Raw genomic sequence first — 24,645 nt, forward strand, 5'->3', positions numbered from 1 at the left:
AATTATACTACTAAGTTATATGATTAGGTGATTTTTTTCCCAAGCAGATAGGAAGCCTAAAAAGATGCTAAGATTTTCCAATCAAATTGGCATCTTTGTTCTGCGGAAGAACAGGAGTTAAACATTTCCCAAATGGACTAAGTGAACTAGTGATGGGGCCTCAGGCCCTGATGTCAGACTGACATGGGATGCAGCATGGGCTCAGCACCAGCAAGTGGGTAAGTTAGGATGTGAACGATGCCAGTCTGGCTGAGGGCCTGTATCCGTACCACCAGTATTGTAGCTACCTTGGTAAGGGTTTTAGTAAATGTTTGTTCTCCTACTTTCACTGTTCTGCAATGATTAGTGGTTATTTTGTTATTGTTGTTTTGACTCTCCACACTCTTCCTAGTTGAGGGAAGGGGTACAATTCCAGAGTACATAGGAGATAGGGATAGAAATATACAATGGTCCTTTTTCCTGCCTTCTGATTCACAGATTGTGGAATGCGACCTTGGGACCACCCATATGTGATTCCTGTCCACTAGAGATTGTTCTCAGAAGCTCTGGTTGAGTTTTAAGTCCAGTGAATTGGTGGTAGCCATCTGGGGATGGCAATTTCCTCAGCTGTGTTGTCCTACACAGATCATTTCTGTAGCAGGGATTTGACAGTGGCTTCCTCTTTCTCTTCCTGTCTGAGCCTCATGTGGGAGCTCATTTATGGTAGTAAAAATTTTCAAGATCAGGGTCAATGTTCTTACCACTGCTGCCTGCCATCTGAGTGAAAGAAGATATTCAGAAGGTGGCCCATACCCTGGTTCAGTTAGGCAGCTGACTCTTGATTTCAGCTCAAGTCATGATCTCAAGATCCTGGGATTGAGTCCCTCATTGGGCTCCTCACTCAATAGTGCATCTGATCACCTCTCTCTCTCTCTCTGCCTCTCCCACTGCGCTCTCCCTCTCTCTCAAAAAAAAAAAAAAAAAAAAAATCAATCAATCAGAAACAAAAAAAGGTGGCCCATACTTAAAAGCCATCTTCCCAAGTGAGTCTAGCCAATTGTGCTATCTTCCTGTTATCAACAGTTTTAGCTTTACTCTCTGTACAATATATGATTTTTCCTTCTTGGTTCTGTCTGACACAATTCTTGCATCCCAAGATTTAGACACTCCATCCTTCAAGAACTGGGAATCAAGTTCTCAACTTTTTTGTACCCTCTCCTACTGTTCTAGCAACATATACACATGTAAAAGGCATCAATAAATATTCACAAATTGGTCAGTATTAGTCCTGTGGATTTAATATAGCAAGTCAATACATAAAGATACAGAAAAATCCCATACCAAGCCACTAAAGCTAAAGACATAAATTCCCCTCATCAACTTTTTGAAGTGGCTTTTTTACTTTTTAAAAATATTTTATTTATTTATTCATGAGAGATACAGAGAGAGAGAGAGAGAGAGGCCGAGATATAGGCAAAGGGAGAAACAGGCTCCTTGCAGGGAGCCCTGTGTGAGACTTGATCCTGGGACTCTAGGATCATGCCCTGGGCCAAAGGCAGGTGCTCAACCACTGAGCCACACAGGCATCCTTGAAGTGGCTTTTTCAGTAGCAGAGATAGTTAATCTGCAATTTCACTTTTTTTTTTTTTTTTCTATGCTCCATCTCTTTTTCTCGTCCAGACAGCTGACTGGCATTGTGGCCAGAGAACATATATTAAAGCCAACTGGAAAAAAAAAGAAAAAAAAAAAAAAAAAAAAAATAAAGCCAACTGGCTTGGCGATGACATGTCATAGTTTAACCTGGGTGCAGATAAGAAACCCCTGGGGAGCTTTCTAAACATAAACATGCCTGGGCTCCTCTCCCAAGTGTTCTGACTTAATTGTCTTGTGGTGGGAACCCAGTTAGCAGTGTAATTTTAAAACTCCCTCATTGATTTTAATGTGCAGTCTGGTTTGAGACTCACTGGCCAAACTGAAAGAACATTCCAGAAGAAATAAGACCTGTGTTTTCTCATTGTCCAATTCTTTGGGACAGCAAACAGTTGATAGGGAAGGAAAATAACAAGGAGAAAAGTGGCAGGACTATGAAACTTGGTATGCCATTAGAACATTGCAGACGATTCAAAAATATTTAACTTCAAAATTTTTGTGCACCTATTGAAACTGTTTCTCCCCTGATGCTCAAGTTTAAAGGCCCCAACAACTTTGAAAATATGGGAGTATTTGGCAAAGCATTCCAAATAAATGACCCTGAGCTCTGGAATTTGCTCCTAGCGGGCTGCTCTCTTTAGCAGTCAGCCAAACCCAAAATTTGGCAGCTTTTGGGATATGGTGCAAAATAGATTCTTTTTAAACCTGAAAATCACTGAAGATTTATTTTGCTGGAAAGATACATCTTTTAAAAATAACAAGTAGTTGTTGCTACTGTACCACTTAGAATCAGAGATCTGAGCAACTAAGAAATCAAGGGCCGCCTGTCTTTTCTCATTCTATTGATGAAAAAGCAGAGACTCAAAAGAATAAAATGATTTCCTCAAGTCACATATCCTAGTGGTAGGGCCTGGGTACATCCTGATCTCCTGACTCACAGGCCAATTCTCATGTTTGCCCTGCCATTGCCACAGAGTCATCTGAAAATGGCCAAATGATTTCTTCTGCTGTGATTCATTTTGGTTATTCACAAATGCAATGTTTTTGCAAATGCTTATACATGATCTTCAGTAACTGTAGCAAATAGCATGCAAATCACATTGTAATTTTTGGTATGTAACATCCTTTCCACAGTCTCAAGTATAAAATCTGGTTGTACTGCACTTGTGATTCTGACAATTAAAGTTTCTAATTCATCCAGAAGGATATATGTCAACACATGCATCAAATGCAAATCTAGGAGCTTTAAATCCATAACAAATCATCATCAAAAGGTCTTGTCTTGGGACGCCTGGGTGGCCCAGTGGTTGAGCCTCTGCCTTCAGCTGCAGGGCGAGATCCCGGGAGTCCTGGGATCCAGTCCTATATTGGGCTCCCCGCAGGGAGCCTGCTTCTCCCTCTCCTTCTGTCTCTGCCTCTCTCTGTGTGTCTCTCATGGATAAATAAATTAAAAAAAAATTTTTTTAAAGCAAAGAGGTCTTGTCTTTTTCTGTATTTCTTATCTACTCACCCCATTTCCCACTATATTTTACTGTGACGTAGGGCAAATATAAGAGTCCCAGATAAAGGTGAAGATGATTTCGGGAAGGACAAGAAAAAAATCTAAGATTTATTATGCTTTCTGAACTTCTAGGCAAGGAGATAGGCCCAGAGTGAGAAATTTAGTATCTGAATTTCAATGATACAAATTTAAAAAAAAAAAAATATGACACTTAATGAGGCAGCTAATTTTGCCTCAGCTCTTCCTACTTCTCCACATTCCACATGTTATTCCATTTCCTTTCACTCAGTTAAGAATACCACTGAGACACAAAGGGTCAGAGCACTGTTCCCAGAGACATTCCTCCTCTTATATTGTTTTCTCTCTTCTGCAGAAAATTTCCTTTCCTTCCACCACATCCCAGCCATGTTGCCATTTAGTGAAGCAGGCTACTTAAGAGAGAAGTTATTATTTATCAAGGGTGTTTCCTTGAATTTTACAGAGGATAAAATGATGAATAGAGAGGAAAGACTCTAGCAGGTCTTCCTACTGTCCACCCACTGGGCCTTCCCCCTACCTCCCCCAGGCCCAAGAGAGCTCCCTGTCACTTCTTTTTTGACAGCTGACCCAGCAGTTGGCTTTCCTTTCCCTGGGGTAGCTGCCATAATCTTCTCTTAGACATTCTCTCTTCCAAGAATGGCTATAGAGTAGGACATAATGTCCCATGCTCCCCCTCTCACCATCCCCTTCTTTGCTGTCCTGAAAAAAGCAACACTGTCTTTTCTGGACTGTTTTGCTGTTAGTCATGACAGAGATGCAGGAGATAACAAAAATGTGGAAACTATAAAGGCTCCAGGATCACAAAGTCATTTCAGTCACGGTCCCAGCTCCGTATTTCCCATTCCACTTGTGCCTTTTCTACTCAGTTTTGAGGGTAGAAGGCGATCTCCTTTCTCCATGATGTTTCTTCTTAGGTTTGTTGACTTTTTCCTGTAAATATTTAACATCTAGAAAGCTTAGGGATTGCAGGGACCACTACAGAGAAGAAAAAGGCGCCAAATAAATTCAAGGGGCTCAGTTCCCTTTGCTTCATCTCTCTGGAAAATAATGGCAGATCAGTGTGGGCTTCTGGAATTTATCAGTTTAAGTTCCGATAGCACCTCCTCAGGCTGAGTGAAGAGCACCCTCTGAGTCCTTATTCTATTACATTTCTTATTCCTGCACCAATTGCAGTGCCATCATAGCTTGTTTACTTTGTTTACTGTCTGTTCCCCATCCTAGACTGGCTTTCTCTATGAGGAAGGGACTGCAATCTTTTCTACTCACCTTATATTGCTAGGGGCTGGCAGAGTGCCTGGCATATAGTAGGCACTTGGTAAATGGTTGTCAGAAGAATGAAATGCTTCTCAGAAGAAAAAAGGTAGGAGGCAGAGTCTTTTTCTAGCAGAAGGTGAATACTCCTCAAAGGAATGAACAACTGAACTTCAAAGCTAAATTTGGGTCTCAGTGATGCTGCTGAGAAAGAAGTTGCTTTGCCCCAAGATGAATTATTTAATAATGAGAGTTTAAAGCATTCTAAGATCCTACTTTGCTCTTTGCTTCTCAACCATAACCACCTCCCAATATGCATTGGTGACGAGAAAATGGGGAAGAAATTGGAACAGGATAGATCAAACAGGAATGTGGACCCTATGAAAAGCTCCTGTTCATTGACTTTGAACAAGTCACCAACCCTCTCTAGGCCTCAAGCTTACATCTATATTATGAAGTGAGTAGGTCAGATGACACAAAAGGTTCCTTACAATACCAAACTTTCATGATTCTAAATGATTCAGAGGTTTGTACTGCAATGTATTTTCAATCTTCCTCTCCTCCATCTCGAACCTATCCCTCTAAAAAAAGGGACTCCTATCATTGTCAACAGTACATTTGGAGAAGAGGAAAAAACTATAAATTATGGTCACAGGATCAATGAGGTGAAACACAAGATTAAAACATGCTTTATATTCATAGAGCAATTTTTCACAAGAGTGTCAAACAAAAAGTTCTAGTCAATGTTTACACTAGAACTTGATGAAAAATTCCAGACATAAAACTTCTGGAACTTAGACTTGAACTCACAGGACCTCCCATCTTTGTCTGATAAATTTAACAACTAAAATCTACTGGGGTTTTTTCCTTAACAAGAATTCATCTTTCAACAGTTGAGTTTTATTGTTGAGACTATTACGGTTTAGTAAAACACTTGCTATCTGGAACTGTCATTCTAGGTATGACACAGCCATAGATTTCTTTAAGTACCACTATCTTTTAATAGTTTTGGAGGAAAATAGTCTTGAAAGACATTGTATTTCCTTGATTTTTTAAAAACAGAATACACTGAGTGTAATTCAATCTTTTCCTCAGTGTTAACATCAGTTACTATAACACAGTAATGTCCTCAGACCCCAGTGAAGCACTCTACATCCTAGACTTTCTTCTTTTGATGGTGCTTCAGAATTCACCTGAGCTGTCGGCTCTCATTTCTGACTACTGTGACTGCCATCAGCTTGGACACTTGTGATCATCTCTCCCTGATATTTAATTTGCTGATCAAGGCAGGGAAAAAATTCTCAATTCATTTTTGTATACACAAGAGTAGCCTAGTTTCTGCTACTGAAGATGCTTAGTAAATACATAAATGTTTGTTGAAATAATGGATGAATTAACATAGTAGGTTAAAAAAAATTTTTTTAAACAAGCTTGCTAAAACTGGGTGTGAAATAATAATAGAGGTTAACTAAGGCTTGAGGGGCTTGGTTAAATTACATAGCCTTGGGACATTTTCCATACACTTTTGACTTCTCATATTCTAGATAGAGTGCCAGAGGTATGAGCTCCTGAGACTCACAAACAGATGAAAAATAATAGTGGTAGGTAGGTAAATAAAAACATATAAAATGAATTGCTTAAACTTTGGCTTGATTATATAAATTCAGTGTTATCAAATAATTCTTCTATTTCTAGGCACATGTGACCTACTCCAAACAGAAAACTGAGGAATGAACTGGCATTCCTACATTTTTTAGGGTATAGCTTGAGTAGGCACCTCATCACACCCACTAGCTACATAATTTGGGACAAATGATTTAACCTCTTCTAAATTTGTTTTCTAATTTGAAAATAGTAATGACAAAAACCTTTCTTGCAGGAATCTTCAAAGAATTAAATAATTCATTCTAACATACTTTACCATAGATCTGGCCCTCAGTAAGTATGTAGTTACTTTTATTGTCATATGTTGTCTGTTCCTGGATTTGGGACAGTAGAGGCAGCCCTGTGCGTGGCCTGGCAATGTGTCTGCAAAGGCATTTTTCTCTCATGTTTGCAGCCTGCCAGATACTGCGCCGCCTCAGTCTTGGCTGTTCTGAACCAAATGTGGCACCCTTAACTGTCCTTCAGTATAGAAAATAGGCACATTTCCATCATACTAGTATTCTAAATGATGGGATTTTAAGGCGGGTAATGTTAACCACTAAAGAAAGGCAACTTAAAAGAAGGCAGTACTTCAAGTTCCCACAATTTATCATAAATGTCACAATCTTTAGTGACTGGCACTAGAAATATAATACCTTGCCTATATTGATGCTGCTTCTTATAGAATTAAAATATTCACTGTTAGGAGCAAAAACGACAGGCTCAAATTTGTTTGCAACTAAAGTATTGCACGCAAGAGTGGATTTTCCTTGAGTAAATGCATTACTTTTACCTCAATTTAAATGAATAAGTTCACAACATCCCAATCTCTTTCTCAGTGTTATTTATCACAACAGAATATACTGAAATGTTTCTTAAAATAGAGAAATACTGCAAAATAAATGGGTTATCTTATAAATTATTACACTCAGAAATCTATAAATAACACTCTAAAATATGGATGAGAATACAGATGGTGTTACTATCAAATACTCTCTAAAAATGTTATCATCTCTACTTCAGCTTAACAAGTATCTTTTGTTAATGTGTTTTATAATTTTCCTAATCTAACTAGTTCCTTATTGAATTCGGCCACTTTGGGGCACCTGGATGGCTCAGTGGTTGAGTGTCTGCCTTTGGCTCAGGTAGTGATCCCGGGGTCCTAGGATCAAGTCCTGCACTGGGCTCCCCGCAGGGAGCCTGCTTCTCCCTCTGCCTATGTCTCTGCCTCTCTCTGTCTCTCATGAGTAAATAAATAAAATCTTAAAAAAAAAAAAAAAAAAAGAATTTGGCCAATTTATTTTTCTTTTTAGTGAAGTTTACCTGCTACTTGATGACTATATTAAGTGACTCAGACTGTGCTTGCTAAGTTCCAAGACCATTACTATGAATCTAACAGCACAACATCTTAACCATCTGCATTGTTGACTTTTGAATCTTTTCTAAATAAGGCATCCATAATACACACAAGTATTATACTCAGGTCTCAAACTCCTTTAGAAATCATTAGGACTTTTCAGTGACACTTTTGCATTAAACTTTTAAGTTGATTAGCAGTGCATATAACACAAGATTATCTTGAATAGCACTTGTCTAAAATACTACATCTTCTAGAATACATAAATTGAACCTCCACACAAACCTTAAAGATGCTGACATCAGTATGAAGACAACTATTTTATTTAGGGTGTTAAAAACTTTATCTGAACCTGTGATTCTTTTTCTAGTTGCTCTTCAAGTCCTCACTAAGGTTACTACTTGGAAACTCATTCACTTTCAGTATCAATAAAATTATGGGCTGACCAAAATCAATTTTTAAAATAAATATAAATAAAACATTGCAAAATTCATGCATAATTGTGGTACTTGTGGTTCTTTAGGGAGTAAAAGAGGAAATGTGCTTAGGGAAATCAAAGATGTCACATTAGGACAGGGAGCCCAAGAACTAAGGGTCCAATAGCAGTAACATGGCTATAAACCTGACTTGAATGAGACAGAACTTGCTAATAATTTCTGTGCTATGGAAATCCTGAAAAAGTGTCCTAGCAAACTGAATCATCACCCCCCGAATATATCCTTTTTTTAACTGAAACTTTGATATACTAAATTTGTAAATATTTATGTATACTGAGACTCACTTAAACCATATTCAAAAGTAATTTGGTTTTTGTCCTTAAAGTTAGAAATTTTTTATCTTAGGAACTTTTTTTTTAAAAAAAAAAAAACATATTATTTATTCATTCATGAAAGCCACAAGGTGAGAGGCAGACACAGATGTAGGAAGAAGAAAAAGCAGGCTCCTTGCAGGGAGCGGAATGTGGAACTTGATCCCCAGACCTGGGATTATGCCTGGAGCCAAAGGCAGACAGACACTCAACCTCTGAGCCACCCAGGTGTCCCCATCTTAGGAACTTTTAAAACTCAACTTCTATGCAATCAACACTTTGGCTCTTCTACTTGTATATCTCTAGAACACTGTAGAGCTCTGTAGGGGAAAAAGTTATCTGACCATATTAATTACTTTAATATAGGAGCATCTCTACTTTAAATGATTTTAGTAGATAATAGAGTCAAGGAACATTTAAAGAGATTAAATAGGTTTCCCCGTGCTTCTGTGCCTGGCCTTTTTTCATAGCTTTACTAATTCTTGCTAGGCCATTTTTTCTCTGATTTCAGGTTTACTTATATGTTGACAACTCTTTATCATTAACCTCAGCCAACTGCTTTTTCCTGAACTTCAGGCCTGTGTGAACAATTAACTAGGGAACCTTATTAAGGACTGAAAGAATTCATTCAGTCATTCATTTAACTCCCCCGCCCCCCAATATTTTGAGCATCTACTGTTTGCCAGTGTTTTTTTTTTTTTTTTAACATTAAGGATATAGTAATGAACCTAACAGACAATAGTCTCTGCCCTTATTGACTTTACATTCTAGACAGATAAGTAAAACACTGAAATGAAATACATATAAAAAAAATTGAGACAACGAAGGGCTCAGAAGGAAATCTTGCAGAAGTTATTTAAAAAAAAAAAAGACTGGCTTGGAAGATCTCACTGAGATGAATTTTTAGCAAAAACCTTGAGAGTAAGGAAGCGAGCATACAGAAACAGGTAGAAGACTATTTCGGATGTCCTGCAGGCATCCTCTTTTTTTTTTTTTTTTTTTTTTTTTGAGAGTGGTGGTAGGGCAGGGAAGCGCAGAGGGCGAGAAAGAATTTAAGCAGGGTCCAGGGAGTTGGACTTGGGTCTCAATCTCATGACCCTGAGATTGTGACTGAGCCAAAATCACAATGCTTAACCAACTGAGCTACCCTGACACCCCCATAATGCAACTTTTTAAAACCAGGAATTCTTGAAGATATTTTGACTACCTTATAGCCAAAAAAATACACTTTTATTTCAAGAAGTTTTATAGTTAAGCTGAATTTTGGTCAATGAACTCTCTTGAAAGACCTTGAAACTCAAATGTTTTTCTCTATGACTGGCAACCCCAGCCAGAGACTTTTACTAGTACAGGGAGAATAACTATCATCTATGTTTATCAGATTTTATTATGCACAGTAATCAACTGGAGATGTTAGGATACAGACTGACATTCAAGAAGGTCCATGATAGGTCCTGGATTCTAGTTTCTGTCAAACTCTCAAGGTCTCAATCCATAGTCTTGCTGGTGGTCCATGGACCATACTTTTGAATAGTGAGACCTGAATCAGTAGTTCTGTCTTGATACCTAATGGAATCACCTGAGGAGCTATAAAAAACCATCTCTAGGGTGAAAGGTTACTGAGTCTGGGATCTAGTCTGGGTAATGAATTTCCAAAGCTCGCAAGGTCAGGCTAACAAGCAGCTAAATTTGAGAACCTATGACCTAAAATGTATTGGTCAGATTTATGCATAGGTTTTATTTCTCCTTGTTTCTATCACAGTAGATAACAGATCTAGGAATAACCAGTACTGCATAAGTTATGAGAGTAATATATGCCCCAACTCTCCAAATTCTTACTGAGAATACAAATCATTATCAATCAGGTTCTAATGTCAAGAATCTCAGTTTCATTTCTATACTCCTACCAAATAATTTAATAACATGTTTTTCATAGTATTTTAAAGTTAAATATTCATGGACTTATAATAAAATGACAATCTATTTTTAGATTAAGAGGTAGATATGTAAAAATGTGATTTTAAAGTATATGGAAGTGTCTATTTCTAATTACAGATTAAAATAAACTCAGATTAGTTAAATTTATAAAAAATAATCCCCAGACCTGGCACTTATCCCAGGAGAAATGCCCAGAAACAGAAAGGATTAGCAAAAGTTTACTTAGTATTTATACTCGAAGTAGGTACCAATGTGTTACAAACTGATTATCACTCTTTCTTCATAACGCCTTTCCTAATTCTTTTGCTAAACTGAGGTCTGTAAAAAGTAAGGATGCAATTCCATTCTAAGGATCCCTCCCTACCCCTTAAAATGCACATCCAAAATACCGAATGAAAATATTTTAAACTCAGGTATTAGCAGAAACTCCCTCATTACAGTAAAGAGTACTGGAGTACAAGTCAACTACCACATGCTACTAATGATGTAACTTAATCAAACTTTCTCAGTAGACCTTCTCACATCTTAAAATAAGGTGTAGAGAGTCCAATAAGAATGTGCAAGCACAAACTAATGCCACATAGAAATATAAGATAGCACTACATATATCTAGGATAAGCCAAATAATACATAGTGTGGCAGTGCAAATAAATGGAGCCCAGAAATGAATATTTTCAGCTTTAGCACTAGTCACACAACAAGCAAATCATGTATCTTAACTGCATTTTAAAAATAAAGATACCTCAAATAGCTTATCTTGAGAATCTCTAGATCAAAAGTCTATATCTAAAAATAACTGATTAAGGGGTCCTCTAAAGCAAGTAAGATTAATAGTAGGAAAAAAAAAAAAAAAAACCTACCAAGAGTTTACTTGTAACATGACTGATTTAACAAGTCTCTTTGGACATTTTAAATTTGTCTTCTAGAAAAGTCTATCATTTGGCCATCCTTTAAAATAGCAAATTAAAAAAAAAAAGTGAAGAAATGGAGTAAAGGGATCTTAAACAGTGCAAGAACACTATGTAGAATTAAAATAATGTAAACTTATTAGGATAATGAAGTATTAAACAGCTTTTTCTAAGGAAAACTTATTCAAAGTATGACATTTGGGATTTTATGATCTATCCCAAAGAATATACAGCCATTTTTTTTTAATTAAATACAAGATATGTTTTCAAGCTCTGCAAATAACTCATAATTTCTTCAAAAATTATTCTAATTAATACAGATGGTAGTAGATGGAGATTATTTCATTTTAATTTATTGTTTAGTTTTAACACATATCCTGCCAATCACAAGATACCTAGTGTGCCCAAATACATGAGAAATCACTGTAAGAACCACAAAGTGCCTTGCAGCTTTTTGTCAGGATGCTAAGAAAATGTAACAACAGAGACACAGCTTGTCTCAATTATAAGGTCCAATCATTAATCTTCTTCAGAACTAGAATCATCCTCTTGATCAGAGAGTTCAGGGACGGGGAAGCGGAGAATGGCAGCTACTCCAGTCAACTGACTGAGCTGTTCTCCCGATACATGAAGACTAGAGAATATCCTAACCGTGCCTGCATTCTCTTTCACACTGTCCACCAACTTCACATACCGGCTCCGGGTAGCAACATCCTGGTGCCTGAAAAGCTCATCGCTGATGAGCAATGTATCAATTGCCATAGCCTCATTGGCTTTCTCCACCTGCTTGAGTCCATAAAAAGCTCGGTCAGGTTCATGTTGTAACATTTTATAGAAGTCATCCAAGGCTTTTACTTCCCCAGCAGCTTTAGTGTCTGAAAGGCGGCTAGCTACAGAAGGGTCACAAAGGGCCTCTTTCAGGGAGTACTTGTGTCCAGAGGAGGCATGTACCTAGAATCATAATTATGAAAGTTAGACAAAAGAATCTCTGAGAGTACCCATTAATCAGCCTGCGATGACCTAGAGCCAAAAGCACAACTGAGGCTTTATAGGTTTGAGGACTTAAGCAAAGTTTACTAGATACACAAGGCCTTTTAACAACTCTCTTTGCATTTCATTGTCTCATTTACAATCACAGTCCGGTGAACCCCTTGTCCTCTTGTACTTTTCCCGGTTCTAAAACTTAAAGAGGAGTTTTATACAAATCCCTCTGCCCACTCTTAATTATCCTTGGAGAAGACTTTTTACCTGAAGGAACTTGGACCGGTTTTCCAGGAGCAGTTTGTTGTCGGTCTTCACTGCTTGTTGAAACATGTAGTCGCAGAACTGCTCCCTCACAAATCCTGGGCTGGCCACCAGGATGCACTTCACTACATCGAAGTTTATGTGGCGCTGGATAGCCTGGACCACCTGTTCATAGAATCGCTCCAGGGCCCGGTCATGCTGCGAACAGTTGCCTTTCCGTTTTCTAGGGATGTTCACCTCCACCTTGGCCCGAGTGAGGGTCATGCTGGGAGTGACTAAGCAGATATGGGCGAGGCCTTCCTGCATGACCACAGCCGCCACATCTGCACTCCAGGCCGGGTCACAGGCCTGCTCAATGCGCTCCAGAACCACACTGTCCCACTGTTTCTTGGCCAGGGTGAACTGGCGGTTGGGCTCCAGCTCGATGGTGTGGTAAGCCCCCATCTTGACATACTCATTTTCTTGGATGTTGGTCCCCTTAACCCGCAGCTGGCAGGCTTGAGAGTCAAAATCGATGGCCTCCACGCAGAGAGTGAGCGTAGTGCGCACCCGGTTGCTCCCTACGCTGCCCGTGGAGGACTCGGTCTGCACCTTGCGGATGGTGGAGGCACGCAAGCTGTCGCCCACCTGCACTAGATTGTAGGTGTGCCACATATCCTCAGGTTCCTCGGGGACGAGGGTCACCTGGCCCGCATTGTCTTTCTCAATGTCCTTCCTCACGAGCTTCATGACGCCGGCGGCGGGTGGGGGTGGGGGTGGGGGTGGGGGTGGGGGGGCGGTGTTCACAGGCAGAACGCGAGGCCACGAGGAGGTCCCCAGTGGGAGGGGGGCAGGGAGGGGAAAGCGGGTCTGGGCCGGGGAGGGGGCGGGGCCCGCGTCCCCGCAGGCACTAGCCCGGCGGGAAGGAAATGCTCTAGTTCTGACTCAAGCGGCCGACGGGAACACTTACGCCGGCCCTTCTTTTCCTGGTCTCCGCGCGCGCCGCGCCGGACCCCGCGAGAGACAGAGCAGCCGGCTTCTCCGAGGCTCCAGCCGCCAGCGCGGACCCAGGGCGGCCGCCAGCAGAGCGCATGCGCAGCGCGCAGCCCGCCCCTCGGCGCACGTCTTACGTCCCCACGGGGTAGGCGGGGTCGCGGGGTCGCAGGCCCCCGGGGCGCAGGCGTAGTCGTCGCCGTCGCTAGGCGCGTTCGGAGGAAACCCGCGGGGGGAAGCGCTCGGAGGCGGCGGCGGCGGCGGCGGGTCTTTTATGTTAATACCGAACCTGTTTGTGCAGACTTTGGGGACTATGTGAATGCAAACTGGTTTTTTTTTGTTGTTGTTGTTTTTCCAGATGCGTGAAGTTGCCGCTGTTTACCTTCTCTCCCCTTGGGCTAAATCCGGTTTCAAACCTTAACTAGAAGTAAAAGGAATTCTCCGAAGTGCACACTTGCTCCCAAAGTTCTAAAACGTGCTTTCGCCTTATCCGCACCCCAACGCTGCCCACCTGCTGGAGTTGCTATTTCCAGAACCGGTTTCTAACAACGACGGGTCTCGATGGGTCTGGGCTCCGAGCAATCTGCCCAGCTGTTTGCCGCGCTTAGTCACCGTGTCTGCACCGACCGACTTCCCCAGACGTTAAAGCGCTGGCCCCAGAGACACAAGAAACCGTCTGGGGAATTTACCCCTGGGTGGACCGCTCAGTTGCTTGCCCTGGTGTCCTGGGAATCCCAGAATCCAAAATTGGCAGTCTCCGCTTCACGCAGCTCAGTAGCCTGTGAAATACTTAGGTTGGGGGTTGGGTCGCAAAAGCTTAGGGCCTGACCCTCACTGCTAACGTCTAGCTGAGAGCTGAGGGTACTGGAAGTGGGGAACGTCTGATTTACTAGGACCAACAGGATTTAAAGAAAATCTGTAAATCTCTTGGCGTTTTATGGTGGCGAGAGGTTGAAAAGTGAGGATTGCCTCTTAACAAGATCACTGAATAGAAAAAGCCCCCTTCTTGCACTTCCAAGAAAACCTAGTAACTTTTGAGTAAGGAACTGATTGCACTAAAGCGTAAAGATGGGTTGCTTCTCCAAAGGACATTTACTAATAACTAGGGAAGAGAAATACTTTGAGTTGCTCCTTGATCACTTTTTTTTTATTTATTTATTTTTTGATCACTTTTTTTTAAAGTAGAATTTACCTCTCTGCAAAGCCTGACAAAGATTAAAAACCACAGATTCAGAGTGGCAGGCATACAGTAGGATCTTAACAAGGGTTAAGTTTTTATTGAAGAGCTATCATTTATTGAATATTCACCAGGTACTTTCCTATACTCTTCTAATCCTCTCCTGTAAATATTTGTTATCCTCATTTTGTGGATTAGAAAATGAATTACGGGGAAATAAATGAATTCAAGATCACATAACCAGCTTTTAAATTCAGACCTGCTTAACTCCACACCCTCTCCTCTATCCAGTGCTGCAAACTATATTACGGATGCTCAAAATCATCTCTGCAATCACAAATTATGTGCTGTCATTCACTGCCACTTCTTGTCACTTTTACTAGTTAAAGACACACAGCTTAGGAACTAACAGGATCTGAAAAGCACAGTCCCTTTCTTGCTTTCATTACTTTTAAAAAAATCTTTATATTCCTCCATTCAACATAGTTTTCCTTCCGTCCAGTCTAGGTCACCATTACAATCCTTGAGAAGAATCCAGTATTCTACTTTAGAAAACTATGCACATATTTCTACACTTTAAAACCTGTGGGAAACCCCCATTAACTGTTAATTCTGTGGTTCTTTTAAAAAGTTTATTTAAATCATAGGGTAAACTACTTTGAGCTGTCTTTTTTTTTTTTTTAAGACTTTATTTATTTATTCATGACAGAGAGAGAGAGGCAGAGAGAGAAGCAGGCTTCATGCAGGGAGCCTGATGTGGCACTTGATCCTGGGTCTCCAGGATCACGCCCTGGGCCTACGGCAGGCGCTAAACTGCTGAGCCACCCAGGGATCCCCCTAAGCTGTCTTTTTAAACATAAATGGGCTTCAGTGATTGAACATATTACAAAATTTTTCATAGAATTACTATTTGATCTGAAATGGAACGATTTTTTAGTAATTGTAACTTACTGTTGAACAATCAGATGTTTTCTCCCAGATTTTGTGTGGTAACTTACTGTTTCCAGACTAATTACATTTTTATTTGGAGTTATTTGGAGTTCTCATTCCCTACTAATTAAAATTCAATTCTCTAGCATTCAAGGCCTCCATGATTTTGCCTTACAAACATTATTTTCCACTTGGGCCCTCCAGCATCCTATATTCCACAGGAGTAATCTTTGTTCCCCGTATATCCTGGGAACTGTCTACTTGTTGCCCTTAACTCTGCCATTCTCTCTGCTTAAAATGTCACTGCCTCTCACTCTTGTGAGAGTAGGACATAAATCCTACTTCTTTTTAAGCACTAGCTTAAATATTATCTCACATTTGAAATCATGCATTATATTAATTGGAATATTAGTTTTTTCTTTCGTATTCAGCTCTTGGTGGATTCACCCTCATTCTTCCACTGAATCTTGAAAAGTCCTTTGCACATAGTAGGCACTTACGTATCAACGATAAGCTTAGTGAATCAGGTGTAAAGTGTGGCAGCTATATGAACATCATCACAGAGTTCTTAAGTCATGATTTTGTAATCAGCTATGGTTCACTTAATAATGGTATGTAAGAAGTAATCCTATTTTAAAACTGCTGTAGTTATAGCAGTTATGTAATAGCAGTATGCAGCATTTTCATTCTTTACCAAAATACACAAAATCATGAGGAAAAAAAAACATGATTTAGCTGTTACTTTAAATTATAATTTTATATTTACTTACTGGCTCTCTGAAAATAGAATTTATATCAGTAGCTTTATATTTTTCTATTTTATTTATATTAATCTCTCTAGAATTAAGAATATTTATTTGATATAATTTCAGTGTCTCAAAAAGAGAACTGGGCTAGAAGTCAAACATCCTGGACTGTAATTCTTACCCTGTCAATTGTTTTTACTCTAACTTTTGGCAGCCCTCAGTCTCTTAGAAATGCTGTTCCTTTTACTTAAGAATATTGAATTCAATAATTAAAATTGTCTCATTATGATGTAAAAATATTTTTAAAAAAGTAAAACACTACTCATAATATGAACCTATCACATTTACTTTCAATTTTTCATAGTACCTTTTGAATTTGATTGTTCCTTAGGCCCACTGCAGTGGTAAAAGATCAATACCAAGTTTAATAATTGCACACCAAGAGTCAGCAGTCATGAGTCTTGATCTTTCTAGCTAGATTATAGCAACTTTAGATAAGCCCCCTAACATCTACAAACCTGAACTTTTCATTCTACGTTGTAAATTAGATTATTTGCCCTTCCACTCTCATTTGATAACCCTTATAAGGTTCTAATGAGATTATGATACTTTGTAAACTGTAGAACCCTTATAAGGTTCTAATGAGATTATGATACTTTGTAAACTGTAGAGTTCTATAAACATGTGAGATACTGTGGTGTATCTCTAAGAATGCCTGACCTGAAGCTAGAAATGTGGATCAGACAAAGCAAAGGGAAAGGACTCACTTTAACATGAACATAATTATTCAGCCTTAGAAAAATAACTGATTCAATAAAGTTGACTGATGGATAATCTGTTTGGTACCATTATTTATACTGGCATCTCTTCTCCAGGGAAACCTTAGGTCAGCCCTAGTGCATGAATTCATGTACCTCATTGGTGAACTGGAATACAATTCTTCCTATTATATAGAAATGGTTTGTATGACAGCAGTAGGGGTACGGGCTCCAGAAAAATGGAAATCTTGTTTGAATACCCTGGCTTAGCACACAGTAGGGGATGTATAAATATTCTTTCTCTAGTATTTTTTTTTTGCAAGAGTTAAATTTCTTGCAACACATACTAATATTTTTTTTTTCCTCTGCTTAGAGCATGTTGGAAGCTCCTCCCATCATTTTTTCTTTGCTTGTCTGTTGTCTTTTTCAGACTGTGAGCCTCTTAAGGCCAGAGACTACATTTTATTTGTCTGTATTCCTGAAACCCAGTACAGCAACTATTGGATATATAAGCATAGTTATTATATGAAAGAATGAGTAATTGTTAGTTCTCCTTTAATGCAAAGTTTTTAACTTGTCTATCACAGGCATCTTAGAATTAGGAAAACACTGTTTTATAAAATTACTGAAATTTTAAAGAGCAGATTACTTTTACAGTGAGTTTCTAAAAACCTATTTCAATTTTTGAGATACCCATGCTTGGATGAGAAAAATAATTATTTTAAACACATCTTACTAAGGAAAAGATCTTAAAATGTTGTAAATAATGTATAATGACAGTTTTATTATGCCTGTTTAGAAAATGAACTTTGCAAAATAAGCCAGAGCTGTGATTATGAATATCTAATACAGATGCAATCATTTATGTAAAGAGAATGTGCTAACCTCACATTGTACAAAGATGCCCATGTGACCTCCATAAGTAAAGCTAAGTGGACAACTGGAAGAACTATGCAGCTAATTCAGGGAAAAGGGGAGAAGGGAAAAGGGAAAGTTGTTTTTGTTTTGAAGGAACTTGTACTGTTACTATCTAAGGTTCCTGTGATTAAAAATACTTACTTGCAATTGTCGCAAAACAATAAAAAACCTCCTATCAAATAAACAAAATCTTATCAACAAAAGTGTCAGGGAGGGAGACAGAACATGAGAGACTCCTAAATCTGGGAAATGAACTAGGGGTGGTGGAAGGGGAGGTGGGCGGGGGTGGGGGTGACTGGGTGACGGGCACTGAGGGGGGCACTTGATAGGATGAGCACTGGGTGTTATTCTATATGTTGGCAAATTAACACCAATAAAAAATAAATTTATGAAAAGAATAAATAAATTAATTAAATAAAATAAATTAAAAAAAAAACAATGAAAGGTGCTTCTTGATTAGGAGAAGACCTTTTCATTCCCTGCAATAACTAAGGATATAAATACAATGATTAAGCTATGCAGGTTAGCTGTTTTGATAGTAAATGAGGGAAAACTAAACGCTTCCTGTTTTTAGAATCTTTCAATATGGAATTCACAAACCCAAAATCATGGAGCTGGAAGGGCTTTTGTAGATTTCTTTTACCCCTTTGAATCATGTCAAGATTCAGGCAGCATGATCTGGCAATGAAGGATAGAAATGTGCAATTAGCCAAGAGTAGCCTATCATCATAATGAATAAAAATGGAAAAGAATGGATATTTTAGAAGTTAAGTAAGTTACTGCTAACGTAAACGATGTTTAAGGAAATGAAAAAAAAAAGTGTGCATGCATTGGGTGTGTTTCTGTTTGTGTGTATCCCTATACAGGATCATTTTACCAATAATATTACAATAAAATGTGTAATTTGAAGGACTGATTAATACCCATGTGTTTTCGAATTTTAGTATAAGGCAAAGTAAGGTTATAGCCAGCAAAATAATTTTGAAAGTATATTGTAATTTTTAATTCATATTAAGACTATAGGATTTATAATAAAATATGCAATCCATTTATTGTAATCATTGGACATTCTAATGTGATCTAGGTATCCTACTCAAATTTAAGAATTTGTATTTATTTCAGCAGATCTCATATAATTTATATAAAAATCACTTTTATATGAGTTTATATGTCACTTTTAATATGAGTTATTATTTTTATCTGAGTTATTTGAATTATAGTGATTTTATTTTATTATTTATTTATTTATTTTTAATTATAGTGATTTTAAAAATTAGCTTTCTCATTTGTTTTTTATAGAAATCTATTCAGATAAAACAATATTAATGTTTTTGCACATCAAGTGAATTCTTAGTACCAACCAGTGCTATATTTAATTTCCTTTTAAGACTTAATTGACTTTTGGGGTGCCTGGATGGCTCAGTGGTTGAGCATCTGCCTTTGGCTCAGGTCATGATTCTAGGGTCATGGGATCAAGTCCTGCATCATGCTCCCCACGGGGAGCCTGCTTCTCCCTCTGCCTATGTCTCTGCCTCTCTCTGTGTTTCTCATGAATAAATAAAATCTTAAAAAAAAGAAACTTAGTTGACTTTTTCATTCTCCTTTTAAATTGTTTCCTTTTAAATTGAAGACTTTCGGTAAAAACTAGGTCCGTTTATATCTGTATAACTCTAGCACTAATCACCATTTACGACATAAATTTAGGGTTTGCCAAAACTAGTCATTGATCCTGTGCAACTGGAACATTTTGATTACTTTATTGTCACATTTCTTCTGAGGCAGAGTATTCAGAGTATCTCATTCTTGGGATCTAGTGAGGCTGCTGATGACAGAGGAGCAATTATCCCCTGCATGAGACAGAAAAAAAACCAAGGAGAGGGACAATGTTCATTCATATCGTTGTATCCAAAAGAGTGTCATTTGTATCTAGAAGTATGTTTGAAATTTTATGATGCAGGTTTTTAAAATACAAAGAAATATGATAGAAAATTAGCAGGTAGATTTATAGTAGTATGCTATGTTTGTAACTTTCAGATACACATTTTCCCACTTTTTAATATCTCTGAAACTAGGAGGTATCTAACAATCTAACAGTTATAATTGGATTGGCAGCACTTTTTTTCCTTAGGAGTGAATAAAATAATGATGCATTATTCAATTGATGGTGTCTTTCATTCAATTAGATATGCATATGCATATCTAATATATATATATATATTTATATTTTCTAGGTGAGGATACAGTTAGAAGAGACAATCTGATTTCTTAAGTATTTTATGGTTTGTCTATATCTTTTGGGATTCATTCAATAACAAATTTTCAAGTGCCTATTATGCTTAGATACTAAGGATAATAAACTCTACCCTCACAGAGCATATAGCAAGCTGGAAAGACAGAAGTTAGATATTTAATTACCATATCATGTGGTATAAAAGCAAAGATGGTAGGGACTTACATATTTCTGGGGGAGGAGGACCAATTTATCCCAGTGGGTTTCTTGGAAATGATGCTCTTGTGGGGACTTGAGGGTAAGCAAGAAGTGTGAGTAACTGCTTATGCAAAGGCCTGGAGACTTCAGCAGAGCTGGTACAACAGAAGAGCTAAAAGAAACTCAGTAATCTTGACAGGAATATATTCAGCTCATTTACATCTCTTGATACTCTTCTGTACTTGCTTTGAGAATGAATACAATTCTCCAGTCACAGACCACTCTGTATAGGCAATGTATTCTGATTTTAGTATTGTGGCAACAATTCCAAATATCTTTCATCTCAATTTTTAAAAATGAATTCAAATACACTATTTTGTGTTTCATACAACAGAAGGATTGTGTAGGTAAATAAAAGCATTTTGATCCCCAATTTTCTGGATATGTTTTAAACATGAGCTACTTTATAAGATATTTTAAGGGGCATATGAAAATTAAGCAAGTTCTAAATCTAATAGGAAGTTTGTTGGGTTGGAGGTGGAAGAGCATGGGCAGAGGAGCATCCTTCTAAGGAAGTAAACTCAACAGTTATAAGCTGTGGCACAAGAGTTTACACATCAAAACAGCATCACAACAGCAGGGAAGAAAAACAGGCACTAGTTAAACATACATATTTCATTGCTACTCTCAGTGCCTATTTATTAAACAAACATCCTATAAATTTACTGCTACCTTTACAAATATCATAATGACTAAAGAGTTTCACCATCTTCAGTAATTCTGACAGTCCATTGTATGCCCCTGGAAGTCATTTTTTTGTCATCGGTAAGTGTCTGATTTCCATATTCAGCCATCACCTCACTGGACTTCATTTTGTTTTGTGGTGTTTTTGGGTGCTGGGATCATGACCTGAGCCAAAGGAAGATGCTTAACCTACTGAGCCACACAGGTGCTCCTAGACTTCATTTTGAATAGGAAATCCTAACTGAAAAAAGTCACAAAGGAAGACACCTTGCTTTTAGGCTAACTAAAATGTTTCTAGGGAAGAGAGACATATAATTCAATTCTGTATATTCTTAATATCCAGAGAAACAGTCTTATTTTGAGTTATGATTAATGTAGGGTGGGACATCAACTAATTTCATTATATACCAAAAAGTCATGAAAATATCAGACACATAATTAATTAGGTCCTTATCAAAGTCTTTTAGACAATTATATGTGGCTCTAACATTCAGAGAGTTGAGCAAGAAAGAAATGGACTAGCATTTTGATAGACTATATGGCATATTATTTCACAGAATGATATTTGAGATCAGAGATCTAAGCTGAGCACAGGCTTTGCCATTTACTAGTCATCACACTTTAGACAAATTAATCTCTTATCATTTTGGTTTCTTCACCTCTAATATATGGATAACCATTCTAAAATTGTCCTTTTTTTTTTTTTTTAGATTAAAGTGAAATAATGCATGCAAAGTTTTGGCACAAGATCTCACACATAATATGTTCCCAATAAATATGTGCCTTTCAGGATTACGTTGTGTTTTTTTTTTTTTTCCTGTTATTGTATGTCTTAACCCTATTTCCCAGGAGATTTAATTCTGCCATTTGGACTTGGCCAATGAGTGGGCTGGGTTAAGACATTAGAGGGTGGGAGGAAAAGAAGGGGTATTTATTTTTCCTGCTTCCTCCTGTCTGGGTTTCAATTTTGGCTCTAGCTGCATTCCTCTTCCTATGTCCCAGCTCCTACCCAACAGCCCCTCTCCCATAGCTAGAGTTCCCAGTCAACCTGACATTGCTACCTCCTCAGGCCTAAGAGTGGTAATGGCTTCTCTTCCTACTGTTGATTCAGATGTTTCTTCTCACTATTGTTTGTCCTTAGGTGCGCCACCATCTTTTGTCAGTTCTTCAAACACCTCTGTAAACAGTCTCTTTACTAAACTTTCTTCAGTTAAATCCTTTGTGTCACTAGTTTTTTTTTTTTTTCTGGGACTTTGACATACATAAAATAATCTTTGTTGACCAATCATTTAAAAATATTGTTAAAAGTGAATACAACACAATTCTTAATCCAGTGGGAAGCTTATTGAGAGGGTGTGATTTGTTGTGATACAAACCCAGCTTTGAAGGCCAGAGAGATGGTAGGGGGTGGTGGAAAGGAAGGGTGGAGTTCTTTTCTAGATATATAAAACAAGAGTATATTCACAGAAGCAAAATGAGCATGAGGATTATGTAGAAAGTAATGTGACTGGATATCATGGGGGAGTTTTCATTTCAGGGTTTTGGTAGGCAGAATAATGGTCTTCCAAAGATGTCATGTCCTGATCCCTAGAACCTGTGAATATGTTACCTTATATGGCAAAAGGGACTTGGCACATGTGGTTAAATTAAGGATCTCAAGATGAGGAGATTATCCTGTATTATCCAAGTAGGTCCAATGTAATTAGAAGGATCCTTATTAGAAAGAGGCAATAGGGTCAGAGTCAGAGAAGGAAATGGATGATGCAGAGTCAGATGGGAGGATTTGAAGATGCTATTCTGCTGGCTTTGAAAATGGATGGAGCCACAAGCTAAGGAAAGCAGGTGGCCTCTAGAGGCTGGAAAAGGCAAGGAAATGGATCCTCCCCATAGCCTTCAGAAGACACACAGCTCTGTCCACACCTTGATTTTAGCCCAGTGATACTTCTAACTTACAAAATTGTAACATAATATACTTGTCTTGTTTAAGCCAATAAATCTGCAATTTGATACAACAGAAATAGGAAACTGACATAGGTGCAGGAGGAGAAAGAGAGTGCTGGACTAGGGCAAACCCAGAGCCCTCAATAGAGAATTTTGGGTTTCATCTGAAGACACTGTTTTTGTTTGTTTTACTAAAAAGACTAGGATATAATGAAAATTAGTTATTAAGAAGATAGATTAGGGGTTGGGTTAAGACTGGCAGGAAGAAGAGCTCTCTACGGTAAAGAGTGAGTATGGTGATAAGACCCCAAGTTAGGTGTGGATTCTATGAATTGAGAAGTTTCCAGGAAATCTGACAATATGATGACTGAATTGAAAACCAACAAAGGAGAGGAAGAAGTCAAATTTCAAATCCTTATGTCGTGAAAGGGGCAGAAATGTAGCGAATATGAGGAACATATCGGTTGTGACACAGTAAATTCTAAATTTCAGTATGACTGAATAACACACACACACATCACACAAAAGGGAATTAAATGTTATAGTTTAGAAATATCTATGCATTATTTTTAAGCCCCCTTTTGCATTTAGCAAGACATATTATGCCAACAATTGCAGAAAACTCACAGTATGCAAGTGTGACTGTTATGGGTATATAAAGTAGTTAAACCTAAAAATATATATAATTGTAACTCTTAACCTCTATTTTTTTGAGTTTCATTCTTGTCTATTTAGAGGATATGCAAACTGCATTTGATCCTTTCTGTACTACTGACTGCTTATTTGCTAAAATGAAAAAGGTACAACTTGAATAGTTGTAAAACTTCAGATTTTGTACAACAACAACAAAACACAAACAACCTTCAAAACGTCTGAACTGAAGAGGCATCCATTATAGGTCAAATAAGTGTAAAGGGCGGTGACGGTTGCTGGTAAGTTAAACCATCCGCTGGCTGTAAAGCTGTTCAGAAGTTACTACTGTTTGGATTACTGGACACTTCCTAAGTAGTGGAAAATGTCTGGATGAAAAGTCAATAGCTCATAATTAACTCTCTTCATACTGTGAAAAAATGTTTTGCTTGCTAATAATTCATTTCTCAGTAATCTTCATAAGAGGTAACTATGCTTGGGCATCTAAATCAGAGTAAACTGCCTGGATCACCCGTTTTAAACGCCAAAATGCTAAATTAACTAGTACCAATAAGCATGCCAGGAGTAAGGACACTGAACACTGGAATATTGATGATATGCTACACCCAGCCATTAGCCTAACCATTAGTCAGGTCACTTTCTTTTGCACAAAGCTTCGCCAATCTGCCTTTTTCTTTCACCATTTCAAAATATGACCATGGGTTAATTATCTGGAAAATCTTGAAAATGCTATGATTCAACCTTTTCCTAAACTGGATATAACTTTGCATTTCCAGTGTGTATTTTTAAGTAATTTTCATCCACAAGTAACAATACTGTATTTTGCATCTAAAAAAATAGTATGCTCTGTGACTACCCCTTTCTCAATTTCAAAATGTCCCTCCTCCTTATATAGAAACATCATTTCAAGACAAGAAAAGCAATTTTGCCTTGCATTCCTTTCTTTCCTCGTTCTACAGCAGAAAAGATCTTTGAATACTTGACAGCAAGAAAATGCAATAATGTCCACTGTTGAGTAATCTGAAGGTAGGAACTTGGCATATAAATCCGGGCCCTCTAG

At 38.1% G+C, this 24,645-nt stretch overlaps 2 protein-coding genes across 2 annotated transcripts in view; both read right to left on the reverse strand.

Annotated features, from left to right (window-relative positions):
- The window catches only part of ITGA1 (integrin subunit alpha 1), a 168,468-nt gene that overhangs the window by 142,759 nt on the left and 1,064 nt on the right, over positions 1 to 24,645 (reverse strand). The gene's annotated exons all lie outside the window — the stretch shown is intronic.
- On the reverse strand, positions 11,402 to 13,089 carry PELO (pelota mRNA surveillance and ribosome rescue factor). The gene is made up of 2 exons (XM_038535132.1): positions 12,324 to 13,089; positions 11,402 to 12,026 (listed from the first exon to the last, which is right to left on the reverse strand). Exons 1-2 carry the CDS (start codon positions 13,047 to 13,049, stop codon positions 11,595 to 11,597), a joined length of 1,158 nt encoding a protein of 385 aa, XP_038391060.1. The 5' UTR covers positions 13,050 to 13,089; the 3' UTR covers positions 11,402 to 11,594.

The sequence above is a fragment of the Canis lupus genome, chromosome 4 (assembly GCF_011100685.1).
Source record: "Canis lupus familiaris isolate Mischka breed German Shepherd chromosome 4, alternate assembly UU_Cfam_GSD_1.0, whole genome shotgun sequence".
Lineage (NCBI taxonomy): Eukaryota > Metazoa > Chordata > Mammalia > Carnivora > Canidae > Canis > Canis lupus.